This window comes from Etheostoma cragini, chromosome 4 (genome assembly GCF_013103735.1).
Source record: "Etheostoma cragini isolate CJK2018 chromosome 4, CSU_Ecrag_1.0, whole genome shotgun sequence".
Taxonomy (NCBI): Eukaryota; Metazoa; Chordata; class Actinopteri; order Perciformes; family Percidae; genus Etheostoma; species Etheostoma cragini.
In genome coordinates this window covers 28,747,430-28,768,525 of record NC_048410.1, presented here as the reverse complement: position 1 = coordinate 28,768,525, position 21,096 = coordinate 28,747,430, and the positions used below count along the sequence as shown (strand labels likewise).

Genomic DNA, 21,096 nt, shown 5'->3' with positions numbered 1-21,096 from the left:
CCCCCCCCCCCCCCCACAAACCATAACCTAATTCTAACCCTAATCCTAAAACCAAGTCTTAACCCTCAAACAGCCCTTTAAAGTTGCGGGGTCCAGTTTTTTGGCCCCACAAAGCTGTCTGGACCCCACAAATATATTGGACTCCTGGTTTTTGAATCTCACTAATATAGTTAAACAAGACCGTACACATACACACACACACACGTACATACACACACACACACTCACATGACTTCAATGTCCTCTTTCAACAGGCCACTTCCAGAGATGTTCAGAGTACACTCCTTCAGCGTCTCCGTGACCGGGTTCATGAAAACCACCTCCCCTTGTGCCTCTCTGTTCAGTTTGGTTGTACCAGAAACCTGGAACACACACACACACACACACATTTTAACAGGTAATATATGTACACTCAGTCAAGCATCTGGACCGCAACCTGTGAAACAGCGATACCCATAATGCATCAAGACGAGAGAGAAAAAAAGCCCCCAAAAAAAAGTTTTTATGCCAAGTAGTCTATAATGTATGTTAAATATAATTGTGTCCCACACTCTAACCATGTAATGACAAAATATTGGCTAACATAATCACATACCACATATAGACGGTGGAAGTATCATCCTTTATGTAAGTAAAAGTACTAATACCACTCTGTGATGGTCATTAACTTAAGCAGAGGTATGTAGGTATTATCAGCAAAATGTCCTTAAGCTATTTAAAATACTCATTGTGTAGTAAAATATTCCCTATCAGTGTTTCCTATTAAATCTGATGTTTGTGATTATTTTGCTGCTGCATTAATGTGTAAGTTGCATTTGGTTCTTGTAGATGTTTAAGATTGTGCTTATATTACTAAGAATACGCTACCAGAAATGCATATTCTGTGAGATCATTTTATGTCGTTGTCTTACAAGAACCATTTATCTCTAAGTCAACATTTTAATGGGGAAAAACCGCTCTGTTTTTAGCTTTGTGATGATGCATTCGCCAGAATCAGAGGCTTTTTTGGCTTAAGATGGAGAAGAAAACATGAAGGAACACTTCATCCTTCACTTCATCACAAACATCTGGCGAAACATGGGTTTCACTGGACAGGAAGGGGATGAAAAACTGAAATATCTCAAAACCTTTGGGATGGATGGTAAGTCTGTAAAGACATTTAAGGTCCCTAGAGGATGATGTCTGTGGACTTTGGTGTTCCCCTGACTCTCAACACCACCAGCAGGTTGACATTTTGGGGTGTGAAACTTAACACAACACAAGCCTGGTGATCCCTAGTCTGGCTCAATGGATGTACATTGCTGAAATAAAGCCTGACATTATGTCATCTTCTGCTATATCTGCTTTTTCTTTTGCAATAGGATTGGTTTAAAGAACTAAAAAGAAGCCAGAGCGGTGGTGTCCCCTACTCCAGAAAAGGTGGTGCAGCCAGACCATACTGCAGTGCTGACGCAGCGCTGTAAAGATCGATCAAGCAATGCGAGACTAGGTTTTTGTGTATTTTGGTCTACTACTAGATCCATAGTTCCGGATTGTGGGTAACTTAGGCCTCAATTGTTGGTGTCAGCCATGCTGTTGTAAAGACAATCTAAGTTTATCTCATCCCGTGAAACATCTCTATTTTACACGGGCACTCACCGTTTTCAGAGGATTCACAATCATTTGAATGATCTCCTGACTTTGACATTCCAACTATTAGATGGTTTCCCATGGCATTTGTGCACACATTAATATCCCCCTCAGGGTTGATTTCCATTAGTCCAATACTTCATATTATGACCAAATATCTGCAAAACGAATGACATCCCATCAGCAGCATTAGTAGTTTAGTGCTTATTAGGAAATGTTAGCATGCTAAAACACCAGCCAGAGATGGTTTACATGGTAAACATTTCACCTGCTTAACATCCCCATGGTAAAATTGAAATTACTTGTGAGCTATGTTAGCATACTGAGGTTAGCATCAAGTCACAGAGCAGAAAGCGTGGCTGTAGACGTAGTCGTGTTATGTACGCTGGGCTGATATTATAAGTTTGTCACAAAGCTAGATAAGTTGATTTTAGAGGCAGAAGTGTTCTACTGACCGTGATGGAGATCGGAGGGTCAAGCAGCGCGACGTCATGCGCAGCCAGGTATACGTTATCTGGCTTCTCTTTATCTGTTACCAAGGCTGACACTTTCAGGATGTCACACTCCAGCATGAGTTTCTGGTAGGCTGAGAAAGGAACCTGGATAGGGACGGAGAGATCTTCAAGAGACAAAGAAAGAGAGATTTTAAGGCCAATTCCAAGAAGCACACAGTGTTTTCTCACCTAACCCATGTGTAATCTAGACACACTGATGGTGTTGGTTTTATTCGCCCACCCTTTGAGATATCTGTCTTTTTCTGTCCTGGTATCTGTCCCCAGCAACATCTCTGTCCAGAAAAGCCCCCACAGAAGAAGATTCACCTTTCCCAGGGAGTAGTGTCTCCTCCTTCACCTCGGTCTGGATGGTCCCAGCTGGCGAGCCGTTGTACCTCATGGCTTGGACGCTGATGTTGATGGACAGTTGCATGGCAGCACTGTTCTTACTCTGCAGCACCAGCATCAACCTCACATCCTTACAGTACTTTGGTAGGGTCACCTGCAACAGCACACAATGAGAGGACTAAGACATGAGCCTTGTTCTGTTCCACAGTGTACACAACAAGTACTCCCTGCTCCATGTTCCCTGTTCAGGGGATGTTCTGGGAAGGTCTCTCAAAGGGAAACTTCAGGGAGTTTCTGTGACGCACCTCTTCAAATTTCATGGACATATGTGGTGACGGAGGTTGAGGGGCGATGACAGGGGTTAATACATCCGTACTTCCTGTGGTCTCATTTCCTGCCTTGTTTCCCTCCGTCTCTCCATTCTGGAGCGGTTCCTCTGTCTTTTCAGTCTCTTCCTTCTCCTCCTCAACCTCATCAATCTTGGAGAGGTCTCTGGTGGTGGCGTGATTAAAGACAGACCTCTCTTTCTCTGTTCCTGTAAATGTAGACACCCAGTCAATAGTCAGAGCCACTACTGTAATCATGGACAGCTGCTCGTGGGACAGGTGTGTCTGGTGAACCCACCCTCTCTGTACTTGTAGCTGTCGGTGATGTTCACCCTCTTGTTGGAGCCGACAGCCTTGGTAGAGATATTCTGACCGACTCTCGCCGTGTCAGAGAAGATCTTCACTTTAGAACCGTCGGCTTTGACCTGACGGGACACACAAACACAAACTCTAGAAAAAACAACAAGACCAAAGTTCCATTTGGTGGTGGCTGGCACTCTGTTTTTTAATGGTTGTCTTTTTTTCTGTCTTTTTTTTTCAACACTATTTTCACTGAATGTGGTACTGATGAGATTAGGCTCAAGCTCGGCCCACTGACCAGCCAGTCAATGCAGTCGGCATTGACCTCAGCGAAGACAAACGGGGTGTCATATTTGATGTCCGTTTCTCCGTTCAGGATGGCTACGACGGGGGCTGGGCCGCAGCAGTAAACACCTACGGAAGGAAAGAAAGGACAAATCATGAAATAAAGTAACAACCTTTGTAACTGACAACTGAGTTTCAGGATCACATATCACACAAAAATCCAAAATTGTGTCTGAACCTGGACCCTAGGCAACGCGCTTAGCCTTATAGCCGATTTCATCCGGTGGACAGTCGTGGTATTGCAATGGAAAATCCCCCGGTGACCCAGAAAGGATTTTATCTCATAGGCCACCATTGTAAAAGATATGTCAGTAAAATTACTCCGAGGACCCCTTAAACCACCTTTCTAGCTTGTACACAGAAATCTTTTTAGTTTGCACACACACAACGTTTGGGGAGGAAAAGAAGTGTGTGTGAGGTCAAAGTGGAGTATGTGCATGCTTTTTTGATATATGGCCTAAACGGCCACTCATACTACAAAATGACAATGGAGATGATTTCATGGCCCACAGAGGATTCATCCTAAAGTTTTTTATGATTCTTGATCTTAATAGAACCTTCAGGTCAACATGTTCACTTGAGTACAAGAAATGCCCAAAAATTATAAACCCCAGAAGATCTCGTAGAAGTGGGTCAGCATGAACTGTACAAAAAGTTGAAGAAACAAGGTCATCAGAGTCTGTACCTTGGCTCTTCTCCTGTGGTGTTGGATCCAGAACTTGCCAGCCGTCATATTTGCCGTCCTTTGCCAGGTCTGGCCGCCTCATCCACGCCTCCACCCACACATGGTAGTTCCTATAACCCAGAACAACATTCAGATTCTTAAATACAACAATGGAAAATTGTATTCAACAATAATATTTTAGAATTTTCTTTAAGATCCCCTTACAACATATTTTAGATAGATAGATAGATAGATAGATAGATAGATAGATAGATAGGAAATTTTGGGCATCCAGCAGCACGACAATCATAACAAAACAAACACATATATAACACAGACATATTAATGAAAATAAAATTGAAAATCATTCCTAGAAATGCAATGACCATTGTAAAGTCAGATTCTATGGTAGACTGTGTGCAATGACTATTGGGTCAAAAGTGAACAAGTTAAAAAGGGAATAGTGCATGGATTGAACAGTGCAATAGATCATGATAAAATATTGGCTATTACTATAAAATATAAATATAGTAACCCATAAACTGACTGACTGAATAAGAATAAGAACACTATGTAATGTAGATGTTATGGCCATGGTCCAGGTTATGTATGATGGCTAACATTCCAATTCAGCAGAACTGGAATTTTTGTTTTGTCAAAAGATTCTCAATGCTCATATTTCTAGTCTCAATAGACCACAGTTTGTTACTCTTTTGCTCATGTTTAGAGGTATATACTGTAAAAGGCCAAATCGGAGGACCCAACATAGTGAATACTACAAAAAATATCACTCACATACATCTGGAACAGTATTTTACTAATATTGTTTTCTGATATTGGAGTATAATGCTTCTCTCACTTGATGTGAAGGTTCAGATAAAGTATCTTTAGCATAATTGGACACTTAAAGTGCAATATGAAATACTGACAAATGGCATTTAAAATAGTTACTGCAGTTCAAATTCAAAATACTGGACATAGACGTCTCCCAGGCCCCGTCTCCCCAGACTTGAAGTTGACGGAGGTTGCCAGGTTGAGACCGAGCATCCAACCATGTTGCCAGATGCTAATGTTCCCTTTGATGTGACCTATAAAAAATGCCAACACTTCTCTATAAAAAAGATTTAAGGCGACTTGAGTCTGACTCGGGTCCAAGTCAGTGTCCAGGACTCGAGTACTCCATCACTGGTGGAGACCAAACCAGAGAGTGAATATTGACCTTAGATTCGCTAGGTGAACACAAAATGCCTCCAAATGAATGCTTATGTTGCTCTGTGCGTACAGTTTACCAACCGGTGTTCAAACAAAGTCAAAGATTCTTACATATGAACTATGATATTAAAAGTTTTGGATTTTTATAGTAATATCATGTACAATATACGCATGTCATATGTACAATGTCCAGTCATTGGTGGCTGGATTTGCATTTCTTCTCCATACAGACTACAGAATGAGGACTGTAGGACTGTCACAGGTGGAAGACTTCAGCGACCAACTCTTTCAACATGTGTTTGAATGTGAATATTACATCAGCAAAGACTTAAAAAAAAGTGTATCCTTCAATGCCACTGTAGATTTTGAGAAGAGAGTAATGCACGCTGCTAAGCAGCTCAGTTTAAAATGACTCGTGTAGCGGGACAGCGTGGTTCCCAAACACAGAGTAAAATAATCTTCTAATTCTACATGTCCTTTTCACATGCCTGTAGAAAATCAGTATTTATGGTCTTAAAAATCTTTTTGCATCAACAAAGAGCAATTCAATTTTGTAAATGTTATTTTTGAAGAAGAGGATGATTGGAATGTTTTGTATACATGGTATCAAATGGTGATATATCGGTCACAGGAAACAATCTCAGACCCCCGGTCTGAGATTGAAATCTTCACCCCCGGTGAAAGCAATTTGGACAAAAACCTTTGTTGAATAAAGCGTGGTGAAGTTGATAAGAGCTGTGCTACAGATCTGAATCATGATGGACATGCATTGAAGTGCTGTATGTGAGATATGATCTTTGATCTATGTATCTCACCAAACGCTGTCTTGGGATGGTTTCTCTCTGACTCCGAAGTCGGCGTGGTACACGTCGACGGTCAGACTCTTGTCGTTGTCGTGGGCGGACTCGTAGTTAGTGACCACGCGGCAGGGGATGCCCAGCAGGCGCATCACTGGACCCAAGCATAAAAGATCTGAGTTAGATGTAACGGTGGTGTGCTTTGTTCCGTGTCCTCTTTTATTTTGGTAGTCTGTTTTTCTTGTCTTGTTTTACTTCCTGCCTTGCGTCCCCCTGTTTCACCTGTTCTTGAGCCTTAGTGTCACCTGTCTCTTGTATTTAGTCTTTGTCTGTTTTCAGGTCCTTGTTTCCATTATGAAGTTTTGTGTTCGTCAAATTTTTTGTCTCAGTAATGCAGCTCAGCTTAAATTCTTTCAGGAAGACCTAACTTTTAATCGATGCACTCCTAAATCCATTTAGCTGTTATCCTAATAAATGTATATTTCATCATACTGTGTATTACTGTCTCATATCTGCAGCTAGCCTCTCCTGATTGAAATGCATCTCAGCGTAAATCCTTCACGAAGACCTGACTCTTAAGCTCCACCTAATTCCAATCAGCTGTTGGAGGCGTTCCTGCTTAACCAATCAGAATCATACACAAATAGCAAGGGCCAATCACAGAGTAACAGCCCTGCTTTAAAAAATCAGTTCCACCCTTTGCTGTTCAACGTCGTTGCAGACAAAAAGTCCAACCCTCCACCCCGCCTTCCACCTCAAGTCATCTATTTCAGCTGACCGGTCCGGACCGGTCCGCCACCACCAGTGTCCAGATTCCATGTGGGGGTCTGATGGTTCTCTACCCCTATATATACTGAAGATTTACAAAATATTCTTATAGCGATAGAGTCTAATCGCCAAAGACTTTGTACTTTAATGAGCTGTGCAATAAATCTTATTTGCATATCTGCATACATGTCTCCCCTGATTGCATTGTAGTTTCCTGTGATCCCTGTTTTTGACTGCTAACACATTTTGGATTACCTCGCCTGCTGTTTTCTGGACACCTTTTTTTCTATGGATTTTTTGCCTGGCTGTCTGCATTTGGGTCCTACATTTCTCTGATTGACATTAGAGTTAGTAGCCAAATGTTTCCAACTATGCATGAATTGAATGAAACATTTGCCCAATTGTAAACTGGTTTTGACATGACCATTCATATACACTGGGGATGTCCATACCGGTGTAAATAGAAAACAGTTTTTCTGATGTTAAATGAAAATCAAGGATGTATACGTTCAAAATACAGAAGACAGGAAATACTTTGGAGAACAAACAATGGTAAAAAGTAAAAAAGTTGTAGTTTCCGGGTCTCTGTTTGTGCCCGTCTAGACTACAACGCCACCCCGGAGTTTTCAAACCAAAACGGGGGCAGCAGTGTTTCCAAATGTCTCTGTCTAAAGGGCTCAGAGTAGTGTGTACGTGAGGCGTAAATGTAGCAAAAGATATTCGTTTTCAAACAAAAACATAGAGTGAATGTAGCCTCCGGCGTTACCTGAACACATCACGCCGGCGTACACCCAGCACTGCCCGTACTTGACCGGGTAGGACCCGATGACGAACCAGCGCTTAAGGATGGCGTGACTGCCGGTCCAGTGAGAGGGTGCGACCCCACCTATAAAGGAACCTCCCCAGCGTCCCTGCAGGACACCACGGTCATCATCACTGTTGATCTGGAAGAAAACAAGGGAATTATTATTATTTTAATGTGAATTGTGTCTCAATATAACATAACTAAAGACTTTGTCACATAAGACACAATTCCCAAGTCTTGATATATTTCCTCTACAGCTACATCTTCTTCTTTAGCTCTTTATTGGCACTGGAACTATAGGTTAAACTTATTGAAAAAAGGTATGAGACGTGAGACGTATTTGATATTTTATAATTAGCATTGGAATTCTTGAGTAATTGCCAGCAATATGTTTTTTCTAATGTAATTAGTTCATCCTTGAGTTCAAGTGGACGTTTGTCTCTAATCTTTTTTTCTTTTTTTTATGATTTTTTGGGGAGTTGTCCCTTTATTTTAGAGTGACAGCCTACATGGGACGCACGCTCTTACTGGGTGAGCCAGAGGCCCCCCCGATTGCCTCAAATCTGATGAGATTCCCTTCAAGGTCTTCTGAGATACACTATCTACAAGCGGACAACGTAAGCGCTGACCAACAAGGGATGAAAACAGTCCCTCCGTCCCCGGCTGTCGCCAGCATGGAGACATAAAGACATAGAGAGCATGTCCTACCATGGCGCTGACCACGCGGCTGACGTAGATGGGGTTACAGCGAGCAGAGACGTCATCACCGGGGTCTTTCATGTGTTTGGGGTTGAGGTCCAGTATCCTCAAACAAATGTCCACCATGTCGTCTTCAAACTGGACAGATGGAGACAGGAAGACAGGAGCTGCTCGTTCATTGGATTTCAATACAGTGGTATTTAACTGAGAATGGGAATATAATTTCAACTTTAAAAGAGACCTCATATGCTCTAAGCAGCAGAGATAAGCCTAAAGGTTACATATTGGATATCTGAATATAAATATACGGTATATATACAGTTTTAGAAATGGCAAAACTTAAAATTGACTAATGAAATTTTTTAAAATATGGAATTCAGACCATTTGTATGAATGGTTAAAAAAAATTATTAATGCTCTAAAATTAGTGTTATTTTAAGTATTCAGTAGTGATTAAATTGATCAATTAGGTCTTCAGTTGCTTTTAAGATTAAAAACTTTATAGCCATTGTTACAACCTTGAGCACCCACATAAAACCTGACTCTGTGTGTGGATGTGTGTGCGTGCGTGCGTGCGTGCGTGTGTGTGTGTGTGTGTGTGTGTGTGTGTGTGTACCTGTCCAAAGTCCCAGTTGCAAGAGTCAATGTAGTTGTTAGTTCCTTTGTAGATAATTCCTTGTTCATTCATCACATACTCGTTTATCTCATTCTCATCCTTCAGATACACCCAATCATCTACAGGGAGAGAGAGAGAGAGAGAGAGAGAGAGAGAGAGAGAGAGAGAGAGAGAGAGAGAGAGAGAGAGAAGTCATGCAGACAGACAGATGATAGTTTTCAGTTGAGAAGTATTCAAAATAAACTTCCTGCGTTCAAAATCTTTGGTAAGAAAGCGTAAGCTTTATCAGCTAGATCTACTTAACACATCAAAAGTAGCAGCAAGGATTTTCAGTGGTAACTAAAGTACACATTTATTCAAGTACTGTACTTAAGAACAAATCTCAGGTACTTGTACTTTATTTTTTTCCCTCTCATGCCACATTGCTACTTCTACAATTTAGAGGGAAATTAACAGTACTTTTAACTTCCCTACATTTTTCTAACAGCTTTAATAACTTTACAAATCAAGATTTTTGCTAAAAAAAAAGATAATAAGAGCGTATGAAACATAGTGTTTTGGTCTAAATGACCTTTAGTCGAGTTGATGAATCGATTTGATTGAGTTTATAGGAATTTAACTGGCAACTATTGTAGGTAATAGTTCGGATTTTAAAGAATTGTGAGGATTTTTTACAAACCAACCAAACTATGAATCAATAAATGGGAAAAAAAAACAGTATTCAATCCATAATTTAAATAATGATTAGTAAAGAATTCAAATGTAGCTCTACCTCAACCAACTACAACAATAAAATCCAGATTTTACAGTAATGCAAGAGTAATAATAATCTAATGATAAAATACATAATAATATAACAGTCACCATGGGCAGTTTTTTTGCATTAATTCCTTTTACTTTTATACTTTTTCCTGACTATACTTACAGTATATACTTTTACTTCCAGTAAAATTTTGATTGCAAGACTTTTAGACAGACAGACAGACAGACAGACAGACAGACAGACAGCCTACCGGGACACCAGGGGTTGAAGAGCACCACAGGTTTTGCCAGAACCATTTCCTGATCTCTGTGCTTCACCGTCATGGTGTACTCCCCTATGGGGGTGTCAGCCGGGGGGGTGATGGTGAGGATCAGGTTGCCGGTTGTTGGGGAGGAACCCTTGTCCAGCTCCACCTTCCACACCGCCTTTGCTGATGGTGAACGTGTGACTACATCGGGGACACCGAAGAATGATAACGTCCCCTGTTTCTCAGTCGGAAGTTTTCCTGTAGAGAGGAGTCAGGAGGGAGTCAGACCTTCATTTATTGGTGTACCTATACTCCATCCATCCATCCATCCATCCATCCAACCAACCAACCATACATCCATTCATCCAACCCACTGTCCAGTCATCCATCCAACCAACCGTCCATCCACCCATCCATTCATCCATCCATCCATCCATCCATCCATCCATCCATCCAACCAACCAACCAACCATCCTTCCATCCATCCATCCATCCATCCAACCAACCAACCATAGATCCATCCATCCATCCATCCAACCAACCAACCATAGATCCATCCATCCAACCAACCAACCATCCATCCTTCCATCCATCCATCATCCATACAACCATCCATCCATCCAACCAACTGTCCATCCATCATCCATCCAACCATCCAACCATCCAACCAACTGTCCATCCATCATCCATACAACCATCCATTCATCCATCCATCCAACCATCCATCATCCATCCATCCATCCATCCATCCGACTGACCTGTCGCTGCAGAGATGCGTAGCGGGTTAACAGAAGGGTTGAAAGGTTGCCTCAGATTGAGGGTCAGTTTGAAGGGCTGGCCCCGCCTCACAATCAGCTGAGTCAGGGAGATTTCTTTGGTGCGGTGGTTAACGTTGTTGGTCTGCGGGTGGAGATCCACGCCCTTGTAGACTAAAAGAAATGAACAACGTACAAAACTGAGAAATTTCATACAACTCTACATCAGACTTCTGAAAAGCAACATTTTTGATTTAATGTTGCTAACATTGAACTATTTTGCACTTTTTTGTGAAGAGCAAAAAGAAGGGAAGCACAGATCTCCTTTGCATATGTGACAAACCGAAGACAGTGGTTATCATTACATTCATTTGCATTGATCAAATAATTAGTTTTATGAATTACCATGAACATCTCCTTTATGTCCAAAACGTTGGCGCATAGAAACACATCAAATCAAATTAGTACAGTTTTTATGGTTGCCCATAGTAGTCATTAAGATATCTAAAATAATGTTAGTGTCAATCAGTAATTGTGGCCTCAAGCTTTAGAGTTTTGTCTGTTATTAAGATTGTAATACTTACATTATACTCAGTATTATACTCTGTTTTCATTCTTCTTTTTTTTATAACAGTATACACTAATTAAAGTGGGGGAGCTCAACATTTTGCAAATCAAGACAACACAATAAAATGATTTAAAAAAAAAAGATCTTAACCACTGACAGCACATGCCTCACATTGTGTAAAAAAAAAAACTTCAAATAAATAAAACAAAAGCAAGTTAAACAGTAATATATATACAGTATATATGTTTTTGCCGACATTGAGAGGTTATACAATCCGGCCTTGCTGCAGTGATGTACCGAGGTAATCCAGTACGCCATGACATCACTGCTGGGTGTGGCTGAAGGTGCAACAGAGCCAGCAGGGTGATCATTCAACCAGAGACCACTTACTTTTTAAGAATTTAACAACACATTAGGACTTAGGACCCATGGCATGAAAACTTTACTTTACAATACAAATGGTATTGTTAGATATGGTATTAGGGGACCACCAAGGTCTAAATAAAAGAGACTTCAGATACAGTATTAGGGGACGACTAAGGTCTATATAAAGAGACTTCAGATACAGTATTAGGGACCACTAAGGTCTATATAAAGAGACTTCAGATACAGTATTAGGGGACCACTAAGGTCTATTTAAAAGCATCCAAAGAGCACGGGACCTTTAGTTCAATATTGAAATCACTATTATTATTTCATTATTATTAATTACATTTCATTATTGCCTTTTGAAAGGATGTTGCTATTATTGAATTAAAAAAAGAATTGGATAAACAAATCAACAGTGAAAACCCCGCTGAACTGTGAATACTTCACTTCATTCAAAACACGTGACAAAATACGAGTTTATTGCAAAACGTAGTGTGCAAAATAATTGTCAAAAAGTTATCTCAGGGTACAGATCCAGGTCTACACACCACTCTGTAAGACGAGAGAGGGAGAGGTAAAGAAATATGATTCATAATAATGTCAATGACGTCATGACTAATAGAATGACATCATAAACAGTGGCAATGATTGCATCAGAGCTATGACTTATATAACGGTAGTAGCAGGGCATGGCAGCCTGCTACCATGGAGATACAGAAAACAAGTAAAGAAAGAAAAGCTGCAAGAACTAAGTTACAAAGTTTTGAGTCTGGGAGACACTAAAAATTGATGAACACTATTATTTATTTATTTTTTGGACATCTTACTTGTACTCGTGCTTTTACGTTTTGGTGGGCTAAGGACAATTTTCCTCTCTGGTGGACAGCAAAGACATTTTGTATCATTCCATCCTATCTTAAAAGAAAAAAAAAACACTTTTTGAAAAAATGTATTCCAGTTTAAACCTCAAATTATGTTCCTCTAAATGTTTAATAGAAAAAAATGATCAGTGGGTTGGTTTAGAGACTCAAAGACAGATTATCTGAGACAGACTGTCTGCCAGGTCAAAAACTGGCTCAGCATGTTCCGGGTGACTGTGATGAAATAGTGACAGAAACTAGGGCAGGGCCGGGTGGGCGGGTGGTTAGGAGATAGCTTGGCAGAGTGTAAGATGTTACTGACGTGGAACAATTGGGGTGACACATGTGAGCAAAATGTGGCAAGACGCAAAAAGACGAAGAAAAAACCTGCCTCCACATTTAGCCCTCTGAATGCAAAGCGCAACCCTTGACCGCACGCGGTAATATCACATTCAAACACACTGGTGTGTGCCTCTGATCTCCTGATTATAATAAAATCCTTCAAATGTATTCAAAGCTGTGTGCTCGACAGGAGACAAGTTTGAGATGACAACATGTTCATGGAACAGGAAGTCGGAACTAGCAATCGGAAGATCTCATGCACCCGAGATGATGAGACAATACCTGAAATAGTTTAGTGCCCCATCGTTCCTTTTAAACCAACATGTGTTAAACCTTAAAGTTGCACTTTCACATCAATATTTCTACATTAACAATGGATCATGTAGAGATGACAGGAAATGATCCAGTTTTAGCTAACAGTATTTAATTAAGATGCAGTTACAAGCTGAGGAACCTAGCAGCTAAAGAGGCGGATGTCATTCATTACAATGTGCCGTCCGTATTGAGTTGTATGCATAAACCTGGAATTTCCAGCAAAGCACCAGTGTATTGTTTTGTCAAATCACATTTTGCAAGCAATAGTCTTACTTTGCCCGACCATCAACATGCTACAGAGTAGAGGAGAGTCTGGCTACTGTACACAGCATTCCCCAATGGGAAGACAAACGTGCCCTGGTTTATTGTCCTTTCTTTTAACCAATCACGATCGCCGTGGGCGGTGCTAAACTCCTGCGTAAAACTGCGCTGTAAAATTGTTGCGCGACAGAAAACTCTGATTGGACAGCTAGCTGTCTGGATTTACCATGCAGAGATCTGAGGACCAGGTAACCACAGTCCTCAGATTGCACAGATAGTCTAGCTAGCTGTCTGGATTTACCCTGCAGAGATCTGAGGACCATAGTCTAGCTAGCTGTCTGGATTTACCCTGCAGAGATCTGAGGACCAGGTAACCATAGTCCTCAGACTGGACAGATAGTCTAGCTAGCTGTCTGGATTTACCCTGCACAGACCTGAGGACCAGGTAACCATGGTCCTCAGATTGGACAGATAGTCTAGCTAGCTGTCTGGATTTACCCTGCAGAGACCTGAGGACCAGGTAACCATAGTCCGGCGTGATCCTGAAAGTGGAACTCTAAGAATATGGACAACCCACAACATTATGGACTTCATTCATACGCAACGCATGCAAGCAAACTAAACTCAAACCAGACAGGTGTTAAAGACTCTGATGTACTTACTAGATTCTTTAGTTTTCTCTGTCATTGTTCCAGACACGGTTTGCCTCTTAGAATAGGTGATGACGGTGTGATGATAGTCAAACGCACACTGGTATGCCCTCTCTCTCTGGCAGGTGACTGTGTTTTTACTGATTTCAAAATACCTGGGAAGCCCAACCCCATCTCCAATTTACATACATTACGTCTTGCATCCTGGATTTGTAACTTTTTTCCTGGAGGTGTGAAGGCTGCATCTGTGATCAGACTGGTTATATTACAAAGTTACATTCCAGCTGTCTGCTGCAAGTTAAAAAAAAAAATAGCACTATTAAAGTGCTGAGAGGTTGCTGTTGGACAGCTAAACAATGAGCTGAAGCTGATTACAAAGCTCAGTAAAGCCGAGGGGAGTGGCAGATTGATGATCATCCTCTGCACGTTCATCACCATGAGCAACCTCTCCTTGAACTCCCGTTTGTGGGAAATCTTACGACATGACACACAATGTTGCAAATTGGGTATTTCTGTGTTCTCACTGTTCTCTACAACAAATCAACATAATGAGAAAATGGATTGGCAAATGTAATACAACTGTTCCAGAATCAGGTTGTGTAAGCAAGCGATCCAACATGATTAACTGTGAAGATAAGACTACTGAGTTCATGTAAAACACGAAAGTCTTTCTCATTCTTCAATCTTGTGCATGCACTGACACACACACACAGACACACACACACACAGAAACTAGTTAAAGATGGCTGCATGTCTTTCATTAAATCAGATGTTTTTCATCTGATCTGATCTGATGAAACTAAAGATGAACTTATCTGATGACCTGTCAGATTTACAGACACCCACCCACATGTTTGTCACGCGTCCTCTTAACCTCAACAACTTTCTCTGATGACATCCAGCTTTACACACCTTTACTACTGATTTTTTTACTCTTTGGATGTATCTCAAAACCGCCTACTTCCACTTAGTATATAGTGTAGATAACTCAAAAAGTGAGTGGACTGAAAGTAACCGACCCTAAAAACTGTTAAAAAGTTCAGTGTGGAACGATGGACACTATACACACTAAACCTGCGCCATCTTGACCACAAAGTGGAAAGGACGTGGACCAGGCAGCTGATTGGACGAACGCACCACGTGGGTCTGGCTTCTCTTGGACTTTGTTGTTTAAAATACAATCTTGAATTTTATGAAAATAGTTCACCGAAACGTGCTTATGAAAACATTTTAAGCAAGAAATAGGCAGTGCTGTCTGTTTTTTTGATTGACAAAGGTCAGTTTAATAGGTTTTCGTGAGATTTTGAGAAGCCCCGAGCCCAGCTAACCGCTCCTTATTTCCAGTAAATTTCCGGTAACATAAGTGTTCTTTTCGGGACAATACTAACTATTGAAAGTGAGCACTACAGCAGTAAGTGGTCAGTGCACATTAGCAGTGTACTGACGGACCAATGCGACACAGCCTTTGTCCTCATTGATCCAACCATTAGTTAGCATTGGGATCCCTTTATTATTGATCACGCTTTAAGTAAGAACTGCTCTAGCCTGGTCCTACCAGCCTCTGGTACATAAGCCTGGTTCTACCAGCCTCGGTCCATTAGCCTGGTCCTAACAGACTCAGGTCCATTAGCCTGGTCCTACCAGAGTCTGGTACATTAGCCTGGTCCTGCCAGACTCTGGTCCATTAGCCTGGTCCTACCAGAGTCTGGTACATAAGCCTGGTCCTACCAGACTCTGGTACATTTCCCTGGTCCTACCAGACTCTGGTACATTACCCTGGTTCTACCAGACTCTGGTACATAAGCCTGGTCCTACCAGTCTCGGGTACATAAGCCTGGTCCTACCAGACTCTGGTACATTACCCTGGTTCTACCAGACTCTGGTACATAAGCCTGGTCCTACCAGACTCTGGTCCATTAGCCTGCTCCTACCAGACTCTGGTACATTAGCCTGGTTCTGCCAGACTCTGGTACATTAGCCTGGTCCTACCAGACTCTGGTACATTAGCCTGGTTCTACCAGTCTCTGGTACATAAGCCTGGTCCTACCAGACTCTGGTATATTTCATAAGTCCAGAGAGTCTGGCCGCTCTCCATTGACAAGTGTTAACTTCCTTGAAGGCGGGTAGTTTGTTGAAGTTTAAAACTATTGGATCTGCCGTTTTGTCGTGATGTACTGTATGTCATGCGCATGTGCAACAAGAGGGGAGACCGACAAGGATTACATTTAGCATTGGCCAAGTCCTTCACCACTAACTGAACGAGCTGGAAAATCACACTTTTGGGGAGGAGGGCCACCAATAAAGCTCAAAAAAGATTGTTCTTGCTCTGGCTTTTTCTGCATATTCTGCAGCGTTGCCACAACGGACCTTTCTCCGCCGCCTTTACGGAACTACAACTCAAACTAGCGCACAACGTCGACGTCATCGTTCTCAGCCACTCCCTCTGTTTGCTGTTTGAACTGCCAAAATTTTGACTGGAGAAAGCCCAAAACTATACCGCAAACCCAGACGTAGTACTGAAAGAAAATGAAAATTGAGCATAACTACGTAGGAGGGCCGAGCCGGGCTACCACTGTTCTGGTATTTCAAACGTATTCTGCAGTATTTTTTGTACGACTTAACATAGAGTGATCCTTTATTTCCAGCAGTAGAATGTAGTACAATTTCTGTACCTAAGAAATGGTTTGAGGTAAAGTCAATAAGACCAAACGCTCATGACCATTTCCGAAGGCGACGCCTTGACATTGTTCGTTTCATCGGCCCAACATTCCAAAACACAAAGATATTCTGTTCAAAAGTTATCCAAATTTTCATCTATTGGGAAAACTAGCCAACTGTAATCAGAGCCGAGTGGTTCAGGAACAACCTGGTAAAGGCGTTTACACACCTTGATGACCTGATTGAGTTTTGACTTCACCTCAATGTAACATGAGAAGTTACAGCTAACGCTACACACAGAGAACTGACCACTGAGACAAGACAACAATAATATAATAATATTGTGTTTTTACGCAGCCTTGCAAAAACTATTCCTCATGTGGGAAAATAAAGATTAACTGACATGCCAGAACCTTTTCTGTGTAAACATATGACTCCATATGACGCCATCACATTTTTACGCAACAGCAGGAGAACGTTCAGCTCAACCCAGGCATGACGACATGTCATTTGTAAATGGTAAAGTGAGTAATCTGTACAAAAGTTATGGAAAGTTACAGTCAACATTTTCTAAAGAGTTGTGGTGAGTTGCAGTATCAGGGGGAGTAGCCTAATAAAATATCTGGCTCATTGCTCCTAAATGCTCCACTGTAGTCACCAGCTAGTGTCTTGGTGTCGAGGAGGTAGCGTTCTGTGGATCTTTAGAGCTTTTTCTCTGAAATCAGCTGCCTGTTGAGCCCCTAAACGATGCTCTGAGCGAGGTGAGAGGGAACAAGCACAGTAAAGTTGTGTACATCACATATGTAGAATTGAATTTTGCCTATAAAGTTGACTTAATTTGATTTAGCGTCACAAAGATCCACTCATGACACTTACCCACCCCAGCTCCTGTGACTCACATACATCCTCTGTGATTACCCATGGTCCTCGGGGTGTAGGCTATAGGGCGGGGCGAAACACACACGCACACACACTCGCAAGGGATTATGTATTATGACACTTTCGAATTTGCCTGAGAATCATCCCATTTTAAAGTTTTCATCAGTATCTAAGTGACAGTTGTCTTTATATCCATGGGTACAGTGCAAACAGAAACTGCTAATAGATGCAGGTCTCTCAAATCTGCAGGGGAGGGCTGGGCAATATGTCACTATTATATCAATATGAGACCAGATATTTTGAATATAGTAATATCCTAATATGGTAAGTGTTGTCATTTCCTGGTTTTAAAGGCTAAACTACATTAAACTGATGTCATTTTCTTAATTTACCTGACTGTTGTAGCTGTTCTAGGCCTTTACCCACTTAGTTATTAACCCTTGTTTGGTATTCAGGTCAAATTGACCCATTCAAGAAGAAATTTTTTCTACCTGAAAATCAATGGCCTTACCTTATTTTCTGTGAAAAACATGCAGTCCTGATTAAATTCAGAATAGTATTCTGGATATGACCACTTATGTTTTTTTCTAAGATAAGAAAGATCACATAGTGGATTTTTAACATGAATTAAAACCTTATGACAAAAACTGAACCCCACTTCCCTTTTTAATTGTGTTCTAGTAGAGACTGATTGCATTTCCTAAACATATATGTTATCTCAATTGTTTGAAATTGAGATAAAGACAATATTTGTTAATAGATTATGAAGGAAATTTTAACTTCAGAATTGTTTTTAAAACCCAAATAAGTCACGGGTCAGTTTGACCGAGAGCAAGACAATACAAGGGTTAAATCCACAGTACTGACGATAATGTATCTAATTTTATTAGAAAAATAAAAACTCTTTTTAAAAGCACCAATAGTCAGCACTGAAAATTTGTCGCAATATTGACATTGAGGTATTTGGTGAAGAATATCATGAAAAAATGCACGACTGCAGGGACTGCTCAGTTAGTGGGGTACACAGTTTAATTCAAATGCGTGAAAACGGCTTTTAACCATTACGCCACCCACTGCTGGAATTAAGTTATGTAGCTATTTTTTAAAACTTAAAACTTTTAAAAAGACTTTCCACAGCTTATAATAAGTCTTTGGTATTTTATTGTCTTTTTAGTAAAGCACTATGTATGAGAAAGAGCCATTAATTGAACTTGCCTTGCTTCATGTATTTCTAAATAGAAAAAGTAATACTTCAATAAACTAAAAGGTATGCATGAATGTGATTTATCCTGAGAATTGTACTTTCATGCTTATAATATTAATAGGAACAGAAATAATAATAAGTAGTAAATGGATTGGGTCCATTTTTGTCTCCAGGATTGAAGTCAAAAGTTGAAGATATCATATATATATATATATAATGTATCCTTTATTATCATATTATCATATCATATATCAACAACAAGCAAGGGACTTTATGAATGAACCATCTCTCCCTCTCCCTCTCTCTCATCTCTATCTTTTTGATGGCCTCAACAACGATTCAGACATTTTCATATTCAGCCTCTCTTTCTTTTACTCACAGTGTGTGTGTCATCATATGATATCACAGGCCACAGGTGGATAGTGAGGGACACACACACACACAGAGAGTAATGAGTCAGACTGATAAAGATATACTGAAGGATGATCTCTCTCAATACCACAGCGACAAATCTGTGTGTGTCGGGTGTGTTGCAGCAGCTGCACATCCACTCTGCACCACCAGAGAGCACCTCAGACCACAGCAGACTATAGCTAAGGTGGCTTGAACACCACAATGTTCACTCCTACATGGAAACATCTATTTGTATCTAATACACATTCTTTGTTTTTGAAATGCTTCAAATTTGCAAAGAGAGTCTCCTTTACTGTCTAAATTCCTCTTAAAGAGCAGTTATATGTACATTTTTACTGTTTCTGTAACTGTGTGATTATTCATCCAATGATCATAAAGAACCTGTAACTACAAACGAGACTAACAGAGAAAAGAACGCTATTTTTTTATATAGTTTTCATAAATGCCTTTGCCGGGGTAATATATATATATATACATAGATATATATATATATATATATATCTATAGAAGACCCATGTTAGTTCTCTAATCTCTCCATCTGATCTCATCATGTATATCATCCTGGGGTTGGTGTTGGTGTTAGTGATATTTCAATTTTAATGTTCTTTTATTCAGCCCTTTGGTCAGATTACATTATATTATTATAAAGATATTATCATATTTCCATTGTAATGTTCTTTTATTTAGCCCTTTGGTCACATTAATGGGTTTTAATGTCTCTAAAAATCAACTTTGCTCACTGGAAGTTATCATCAGCAACATTTTACACACCCGGAAATATGTAGCTTCTAATAATGCATCAGAAATCACAATCATTATTAATAATGTTTATTATCCAGATGATAGATTAAAGATATACAGTAGACCAAGCCATGATAACACATTAATAAAATGTTTATAACACTGACAACACTGCAAGATACAACTATTATAAATGCATTAAATACAATTCATATTCCTTCATATATACTATACAACATTCCATAACATTAAGATTTTAAATTCATCTGGAACACACACACGCACACGCACACACACACACACACACACACACACACACACACACACATGCACACATGCACACAAAGATGTTAAACTATTAAACCAATGTCCCCAAGATAAGATCAACTAACTCAATACATATACAATATAATGTCACGTATGTGTATGTGTGTGTATATATATATATATATATATATATATATATATATATATACACAATATAATATCATCTACATATACACATAACATACTAATGCGGAGGACAAGTCTGAGAGGCTCAAAGGCTACCTTCTAACACGTTAAAAACTTATTTTATATTATTATATTATTATAATAATGTTTTAATAATATTATTATTTTATTATCATTATTGTATTATTATGACAACATAATTACATTATTATAATAATAATCATTGGGTGTTTATGTCTATAATAAGTCATTGTTCCAGACATGGAACAATGGCTATAATAAGAATAGAAATAATAATAATCAGTAAAAAATTGACATAAATCTCTCTCTCGCTCTCTTTCTTTCTTGCTCTCTCTCTCTCTCTCTCTCTCTCTCGCTCTCTTTTTTTTCTTGCTCTCTCTCTCTCTCTCTCTGCCTGCATGAATGTGTCCCATCCCTTGTTTGTGCAGCCAGTGTGTAGCAGGCTGATTTAAAGGAAATTATGAAATGATCCTGAGCATTTTTTTTGTGTGTGTGTGTGTGTGTGTGTGTGTGTGTGTGTGTGTGTGTGTGTGCGTGTGTGTGATCATGTGCATATTAAGTGTGTGTGTGAGCTCACAGCAGGGGGGCCAAAT

The 21,096-nt window shown here is 40.1% G+C and overlaps 1 protein-coding gene across 3 annotated transcripts in view; it reads right to left on the bottom strand.

The window, feature by feature from the left end:
• LOC117942936 (protein-glutamine gamma-glutamyltransferase 5-like) overlaps positions 1-20,741 on the bottom strand; it is a 21,548-nt gene extending 807 nt beyond the window's left edge. The window contains exons 1-15 of one of the 3 annotated variants that reach the window (XM_034868753.1): positions 20,731-20,741; positions 14,146-14,155; positions 10,772-10,942; positions 10,017-10,271; positions 9,004-9,122; positions 8,397-8,525; positions 7,650-7,827; positions 6,134-6,269; positions 4,128-4,237; positions 3,396-3,511; positions 3,096-3,222; positions 2,777-3,006; positions 2,451-2,625; positions 2,085-2,248; positions 229-362 (exon numbers count right to left, since the gene is read on the bottom strand). In XM_034868753.1, the coding sequence (XP_034724644.1) occupies positions 229-362; positions 2,085-2,248; positions 2,451-2,625; positions 2,777-3,006; positions 3,096-3,222; positions 3,396-3,511; positions 4,128-4,237; positions 6,134-6,269; positions 7,650-7,827; positions 8,397-8,525; positions 9,004-9,122; positions 10,017-10,271; positions 10,772-10,942; positions 14,146-14,155; positions 20,731-20,733 (2,057 nt within the window). In that variant the 5' untranslated portion in view covers positions 20,734-20,741. Of the gene's footprint in view, positions 1-228; positions 363-2,084; positions 2,249-2,450; positions 2,626-2,776; positions 3,007-3,095; positions 3,223-3,395; positions 3,512-4,127; positions 4,238-6,133; positions 6,270-7,649; positions 7,828-8,396; positions 8,526-9,003; positions 9,123-10,016; positions 10,272-10,771; positions 10,943-14,145; positions 14,314-20,730 lie in introns of those variants that run through there. The other 2 variants (XM_034868754.1, XM_034868755.1) reach the window with 2 other exon arrangements.
• Positions 20,742-21,096: the final 355 nt, after the last annotated feature.